This window comes from Penaeus chinensis, chromosome 20 (assembly GCF_019202785.1).
Source record: "Penaeus chinensis breed Huanghai No. 1 chromosome 20, ASM1920278v2, whole genome shotgun sequence".
NCBI classification, from domain to species: domain Eukaryota; kingdom Metazoa; phylum Arthropoda; class Malacostraca; order Decapoda; family Penaeidae; genus Penaeus; species Penaeus chinensis.
The window spans coordinates 13,881,593-13,889,092 of NC_061838.1; the positions used below are offsets into that span (position 1 = coordinate 13,881,593).

The following is a 7,500-nucleotide window of genomic DNA, read 5'->3' on the forward strand; positions in this document are numbered from 1 at the left end:
GAGAGAGACAGAGAAGAGAGAGGAGAGAAGAGAGAGACAGAGAGGATGAAGACGAATGTGAGAGATAGACAGAGGCAGAGAGAGAGAGAGACGAGAGAGACAGTGAGGAGGAGAGAGAGGAGAGAGGAGACAGAGGAGAGAAGAGAGAGGAGGAGCGAGAGACGAGAGAGAGAGAGATGAGAGAGAGAGAGAGACGAGAGAGATTTTGATCCTTGGAGGACGTTCGAAGAGAGATGAGGATGTGATGATGAGAGAGAGTGGAGAGAGAGATGAGAGAGAGAGAGACAGATGAGAGAGAGAGAGAGACAGAGAGAGATAGAGAGAGAGAGGAGAGAGAGAGCTGAGGAGAGAGTCGAATGAGAGGAGAGACAGAGAGAAAGAGAGGAGATTTTTTATGGAGAGAGAGAGGACAGAGAGAGACGAGAGACAGAGACACACAGAGACAGAGAGAGAAGAGAGAGAGAGACAGAGAGAGAGAGAGAGAGAGGACAGAGAGACGACGAGAGAGAGATTGAAGATGAGACGAGATGGAGAGAGAGAGAGAGAGAGAGAGAGAGACAGAGAGAGAGAGAGAGACGAGAGCGAGAGCAGAGAGGAGAGAGACACGAGAGAGAGAGAGGAGAGAGAGAGAGAGGAGAAGAGAAGTGGAGAAGATGAGAGAGAGAGACAGAGACTGAGAGAGAGAGAGAGGGAGAGAGAGGGAGAGGAGAGAGGAGAGACAGAGGACAGAGACAGAGAGAGAGAGAGAGAGAGATGAGAGGACCAGCAGTCAGATCAGAGAGAGAGGAGAGAGAGAGAGACAAGTAGAGAGAGAGAGGAGAGAGTGAGAAGAGAGACCGAGAACAGAGAGAGAGAGAGAGAAGATGAGAAGAGACAGAGGACAGAGAGAGAGAGAGAGAGAGGACAGAGACAGAGAGAGAGACGAGAGAGAGGAGAGATGACAGAGGGACAGAGAGAGAGAGAGAGACAGAGAGGGACTAGAGAGAAGAGAGACAGAGAGTGGGAGAGATAACAGAGAGAGAGAGAGAGAGACAGAGGAGAGTTGAGAGAGAGAGAGAAGAGAGAGAGAGAGGAGAGATGAGAAGAGAGGAGAGTGAGGGAGGAAGAGAGAGAACAGATGAGATGAGAGAGAGGGAGAGACAGAGAGTACAGAGAGAGAGAGAGAAGTTGAGAGAGACAGAGATGAGAGGAGAGAGAGAAGAGGAGGAGAGAGAGAGAACAGAGAGAGTGAGAGAGAAGACGAGAGAGAGAGAGAGAGACAGGAGGACGAGGAAGATGAGTGAGAGAGAGAGAAGAGAGAGAGGAGAGAAGAGAGAGAGGAGGAGAAAGATGAGAGGAGATGAGAGAGGAGAGGAGAAGACAGAGAGAGAGAGAGACGGAGAGAGAGAGAAGAGAGGAGAGAGAGAGAGAGAAGAGAGGAGACGAGAGAGAGACAGAGAGAGAGAGAGAGAGACTGAGAGAGACAGAGGAGAGAGAGAGCGAGAGAGAGAGGAGAAGAGAGGTGAAGAGAGAGATGAGAGGACGAGATAGGGACAGGAGAAGAGAGAGACGAGGGAGAGACAGAGTGGAGAGAGAGAGAGAGAAGAGATGAGAGAGAGAGAGAAGAGAAGAATGAAGGAGAGAGAGAGAGAGAGAGAGGAAGAGAGAGAGATGAGAGAGAGAGGACGAGAGTGGAGAGAGAGGAGAGGGGAGGAAAGAGAAGAGAGAGGAGATGAGGGAGAGAGATGAGAGAGAGAGAAGCGAGAAGAGAGAGGGAGAAGAGACGAGAAGAGACAAGAGGGTGAGAGAGAGCGAGAGACGGTCTGAGGAAGAGAGAGAGAGAGAGAGAGAGAGAAGAGACAGGACAGAGAGAGAAGAGAGAGACAGAGAGAGATGAATTGAAGGAGAGAGAGGTCGATAGAGAGAAGAGAGAGGGAGAGTGAGAGAAGAGAGGAGACAGAGTGAACGAGAGAGGAAGAGAGAGAGGACGAGAGAGAAAGTAGAGAGATGAGAGAGAGAGACAGAGGTAGAGAGAGGAGAGAGAGAGAGACAGAGGAGAGAGAGAGGAGAGAGTCAGAAGAGAGAGAGACAGATGAGAGAAGGAGACAGAGAAGAGAATGAGAGAGAGTGGAAGAGGAGGAGTAGTGAGATGAGACAGAAGAGGAGAGAGAGAAGAGACAGATGAGAGAGATGATGATAGAGAGAGACAGAGGCGAGAGAGAGGACAGGAGAGAGGAGAGAGACAGGCGAGAGAGGAGAGATGGGGGAAAAGAGAGAGGAGTGAGGAAAGAGGGAGAGAGAGGAGATGGGAGAGAGAAGGAGAGAGAAGGGGGGGAAGAGAGAAGGAAGAGGAGAGCAGAGAGAAGATGGAGGAGAGTGAGAGAGAGAGGAGAGAGAGAAGAGAAAAGAGAGAGAGAGAGGAGATGAGAGACAGAGGGAGAGAGAAAGAAGACGAAGGGGTTGAGAGAGACAAGAGGGCGTGACAGAGAAGAGGAGAGAGAGGAGAGTGGACAGAGATGAGAAGAGACGAGAGAGAGACAGAGAGAGGAAGGAGAGAAGAGAGAGACAGGGAAAAGAGAGAGAAGAGAGAGACAGAGGGGGGAAGACAGAGAGATTTAGAGGGGGAGAGACAGAGAGGAAAATGAGGTGGAGAGGAGAGAGAGTAGGAGAGAAGGGGAGAGAGGAAACGAGAGAGAGATGAGGGAGAAACTGGAAGAGAGAGGGGAAGAGAGAGGAGAGAGAGAAGGGATGGAGTTGAGTAAGATGAGAGAGAGGGGAGAGAAGGGTGAGAGAGGGAGACGAGAGGGGAGGAGAGGGGATTGGATGTAGAGAGAGAGAAATTGAGAGAGAGAGAGAGAGAGAGAAGGAACGAAAAGAGAGAGGAGAGAGAGCGAGGAGAAGGGGGAGAGACGAGAGAGAGAAGGAAGAGGAGGGGAAATAGAGAGATGGCGAGCAGAAAAGAGAGACGGGAGAGGAGAGAGAGATGAGGAGAGGAGAGGGAGAGAGAGAGAGGAAAGAGGGGAGAAAAACAAAAAACCACCCCAAGAGAGAGAGAGAAAGGAGAGAAAGAGAGAGGGAAAAAAAAAGGAGAAAGATGAGAGGAAGAAGAAGGGAGAGAGGGGGAGGAGAGAGAGAGGGAGAGAGGGAGAAGAGAGATCGGGGGAGAGAGAGAGAGAGAGAGAGAGGGGGGGGGGAGAAACAGAGGGGGGGGGAGAAACAGAGGGGGGGAGAGAAACAGAGAGAGAGAAAGAGAGAGAGAAACAGAGAGACAGAGAGAGAGAGAGAGAGAGAGAGAGAGAGAGAGAGAGAGAGAGAGAGAGAGAGAGAGAGAGAGAGAGAGAGAGACAGACAGAGAGACAGAGACAGAGAGAGAGAGAGAGAGAGAGAGAGAGAGAGAGAGAGAGAGAGAGAGAGAGAGAGAGAGAGAGAGAGAGAGAGAGAGAGAGAGAGAGAGAGAGAATCATTAAGCATTCGATTCCACGCCAAGAACGGCCTACGAGGGCCCAGACCCGAGAAGAACTGCAATGCAGCTGCATACTTACCATCAGTGTCGGCTGAGTCTGGGTCGGGTGAGCGGGAGGAGCGAGTGGGGTGCGACCTGCGTGAAGGTGGGCGTGAGGGTGGGCGTGAGGGCGCGGAGGAGCGGCTACTGGACGGCGTAGAGCCTCGAGAACACGGGCGTGAGGAGTCCCGTGAAGACCCTCCGCTGCCCTGCTGTTGCTGATGCTGGGCCTGCGGGCAGAGGGACGCTTAGGGACAGTCAGGGATTGGGAAGAAAACGGTCAAATAGATGGAAGGACTTTTGAGTATGACTAGGTATGAGATTGAGAACATATGAGAAAAAAAAATAATTTGAGTGGAAAATCCACAACGAAAGCTACTTCTACATGAATTTTTTACAACCCTAAAGTAACAAGAGAAGTCATTTCCCGGCCAATGGAGTCCCCGTCTGCTTCTGTTTCCTCATTCAACAATGACAGCTGCAGTAAAAGAGTCATTTCGCTCTCTCATTCAACTGTTCCATTCAATTCTCTCAACCCAGAGCTGTCACTCCCGTTTCTTCAGTTGTTCTGCGCCCTCCTTTCGCTCCCTAAGGCGCCTTCCATTCCGGTCCGTCCTTCCCATTCTTTCAATCCCCATCTGTCTCGCTTCACCATCCTACTGCACGTGAACTCAAACTTCTGGAGCTCTCCCATCACTCCACTTAGCGCCGCCTCCTTCACTCAGGTTGATTTACATAAGTTCCGGTGTTCCCCCCTACCCTTCCCCTCCCATGACCTATCTTTCGGTCGGCGCGCCCTCTCGGCCGACGCCCGACGCCCACCCTCGTATCTACGCCCTCCTTCCTCCGGTTCAATAGGAATCTGGTGTCTCGAGCGCTCGCTCTCTGTTCTAAAAGCTTTGACCTTTTCGCCTGTCTGTGTCTTGATGACCTTGATCTGCAAGGCCTTCTGACCTTTCATGGGCTCAGACATGAAGTGGATGTCATCTTTGAAAATAAAATATTTGAAATCGTTTGTGTGAACCTTTCATTCCCTGCAAAATCTAATTTGAAGTCTGTCTTTTGCTATTATTCTTAAAACGCTTCAAAGTTTCCCTCCCTCTCCCCTGCCTTCGCCTCCGTCCTCAAGCAGCAGACCTCAGCAGACGGATTGCAATGGAAGTCACGCTCTATCACTTCTTCAGATCCTCGCATATCCATTTCATCCTATCCCTCATCACTCCCCCCTCTGTACCTCTTCTTTATTCTCTTGTTCTTTAATATATATATATATATATATATATATATATATATATATATATATATATATATATATATCCTCTCTCTCTCTTGATCACATCCTCCTCTCCTGGCAACTTCCCTAACCTATAAATCTCTCTATATGGATCTTCAGGCACCTCGGACATAAAAATCGTCCATTCAATGATACCTGCAATTACTCCCAGGCAAATACCCATGCATTCAGAACGCAAAAACCAGCCACAAAGTCCTTTCTCTCTAAACAACATGGAAATAACTAGATAAATGAATAAACACGTACATAAATAAATGAATAAGTGAAGAAATAAACCTATAAATATTGAATAAAAGTCTTGCTCACCTGAGTGGCGGCGAACTTGTCCATGCTCGTGGAGAAGCTCTTCGACTTGACGACGTGGGAGGAGCGGGCGTGCGTTTCCGGGGAGACCAAAGGGTGGGCGGCCGAGTGGGCGGAGCTCCTGTCAGCGGTCAGTTGTCGGGGGATGCGGATGGTGAGGCCGCTGCCCTCGTGGGTCCGCACTCTGGGGGCAGAAGGAGAGCTGTTAATGGAGGGACTCGAGAGGAGAGAGAGAGAGAGAGAGAAGAGTGAGATGAGAGACGAGAGAGATAGAGAGATGAAGAGAGAGACCGAGGTATGAGAGAGGAGAGAGAGGGAGAGTGACGAGAGAGTGTGTGTGTTGTGACTCCTCTTTTTACTTTTATTTTACGGTGTGTGTGTGTGTGTGTGTGTAGTGTGGTTTTGTGTGTGTGTGTGTGTGTGTGTGTGTGTGTGTGGTTGTGTGTGTGGGGGTGGATGTGAGTGTGGTTTGTTTTTGTGTGTGTGTGTGGTGGGTGGTGTGTGTGTTGGGGTCGATGTGTGGGTGTGTGTTGTTTGGTGTGTGTGAGGGTGGGATGTGTGTGTGGTGTGGTTGTGGTGTGGGTGTGGTGTTGGGTGGGGTGTGTGTGTGTGGTTTTGGTGTGTGTGTGTGTAGTGTTTTGGGTGTTGGGTGGTGTTAGTGTGTGTGTTTGTTGTGGGTGTGGGTGTGGGGGTGTGAATTTTTCTATCTATTATTTTGTGTGAGGGGGTGTGTGGTGTGGGTTTTGTGTGTGTGAGGGGGGTGGTTTGTGTGGTATGTGTTTGTGTGTGTGGTGGTGTGTGTGTGTGTGGTTTTTGGTGGGGGGTTGTGTGAGTGGAGTGGGTGTGTGGTTGTGTGTGTGTATGTGTGGGGGTGGTGAGAGTTGTGGTGTGGGGGGGGGGGGGGGGGGGGGGGTGTGTTATTGTTGTTTTTTTTGTGTGGGTCCGGTGTGTTTGTGGGTGTTGTTTCGTGTTTTTGTTGGTGTGTGTATGTGTTTGTGTGGTTGTGTGTGTTGTGTGTGTGTGGTTGTGTGTGTGGATGTGTTTGTGTTGGTGTGTGAGTTGTGTGGGTTGTGGGGTGGTTGTTTGGTGTGTTGTGTGTTGTGTTGTGTGGGGTGGGTGTAGTGTGTGTGTGTGGTGTGTGTGGGGATTTTTGGTGGTGTGTGTGTGTGAGTTGGTGTTTTGGTGTGGTGTGTGTGGGGTGGGTTGGTTGTGTGTGTGTGTGGAGGGGGTGTGTGTGTGGGGTGTGTGTGTGTGTGTGTGTGGGGTTTGGGGTGGTGTGAGTGTGTGGGAGTGGTGGTGTTTTGTGGTGTGTGGTGTATGTGGGGTGGTGTGTGGTGTGAGGTAGGTGTGTGTGTGTGGGGGTGGACTGTGTTTTGTGATGGGGTGTGTGTGTGGTGTGTGTGTTGTTAGGTGGGGGAGTGTTTTGTTGTTTGTATGGTGGTTTTTGTGTTTGGTGGCTGTGGAGTTTGGGTTTGCGTTGAGAGATTTGGGTTTGTGAGTGTTGAAAGGGTTTTGTGTGTGTGGGGGTATGTGTGGATATGAGTGGCTGTGTTTGAGGGAGTGTGTGTGTGGTGTGGTGTGTTGGGGTGTTTGGGTGTGTTTGTGGGGGTTGTTATTGTGTGTTGTGAGTGTGTGTTGTGTTGGGAAAGGTTGATGTGTTTGTGTGTGTGTGAGTGTGGGGGAGTGTGTGTGTGTGGTTTAGGTGGTGTGTTTGGGGAAATGTGGGGTGAGTGTGTGTGTGGTGTGTGGTGTGTGTGTGTGGGATGTGTTGTGTATGTGGTGGTGTGTGTGTGTCGTGTGTGGTGTGTTTGTGTGTGTGTGTGTGTGAGGTGTTGGGGGTGTTTTGTGTGTGTTTGTGAGGTTTGTGTGAGGTGTGGGTTAGTTGAGTGTGTTTTTGTTGTGTGTGTGTGTGTGGATGTGGTTTGTGTTTGTGTGTGTGTGGTGGAGTGTTGGATGTGTTTGAGTGTGTTGTATGAGGATGTGTTTGTGTGTGTGTGGTGTGTGTGTGTGAGGATGTGTTGTGTGTGTGTGTGGTGTGTGTGGTGTGTGTGGAGTTGTGTTTGTGTGTGTGAGTGTGTGTGGAGTGTGTGGTTGATTATGTGTGTGTGAAGAGTGTGTGTGTGTGTGTTGTGTGAGTGTGGTCTGGTGTAGTTTGTGTGTGTGTGAGTGAGGTGTGTGTGGTTGTGTGTGTGTGGGTGCGTGAGTGTTTTTGAGTGTGAGTGGTGTGTGTGTGGGTGTTTGTGTGTGTGTGTGTGAGTTGGTGTGTGTGTGGTGTGTTGGTGTGTTGAGTGTTGGTGTGTGTGTGTGTGTGTGGTGTGTGTGTGGATGTGTTATGGTGTTGTGTTGTGTGTCTGTGTGTGAGTGTAGTGGTGTGTTTGTGTGTGGTTTGTGTTTGTGTGGTGTGTGTGTGTGTGTGTGTGTG

General features: G+C 50.1%; 1 protein-coding gene across 1 annotated transcript in view; it reads right to left on the reverse strand.

Annotated features, from left to right (window-relative positions):
- LOC125036259 overlaps positions 1-7,500 on the reverse strand; it is a 115,207-nt gene that overhangs the window by 24,072 nt on the left and 83,635 nt on the right. Inside the window, exons 3-4 of the mRNA XM_047628739.1 lie at positions 5,082-5,262; positions 3,522-3,711 (exon numbers count right to left, since the gene is read on the reverse strand). Of these exons, the coding sequence (XP_047484695.1) occupies positions 3,522-3,711; positions 5,082-5,262 (371 nt within the window). The remainder of the gene's footprint in view (positions 1-3,521; positions 3,712-5,081; positions 5,263-7,500) is intronic.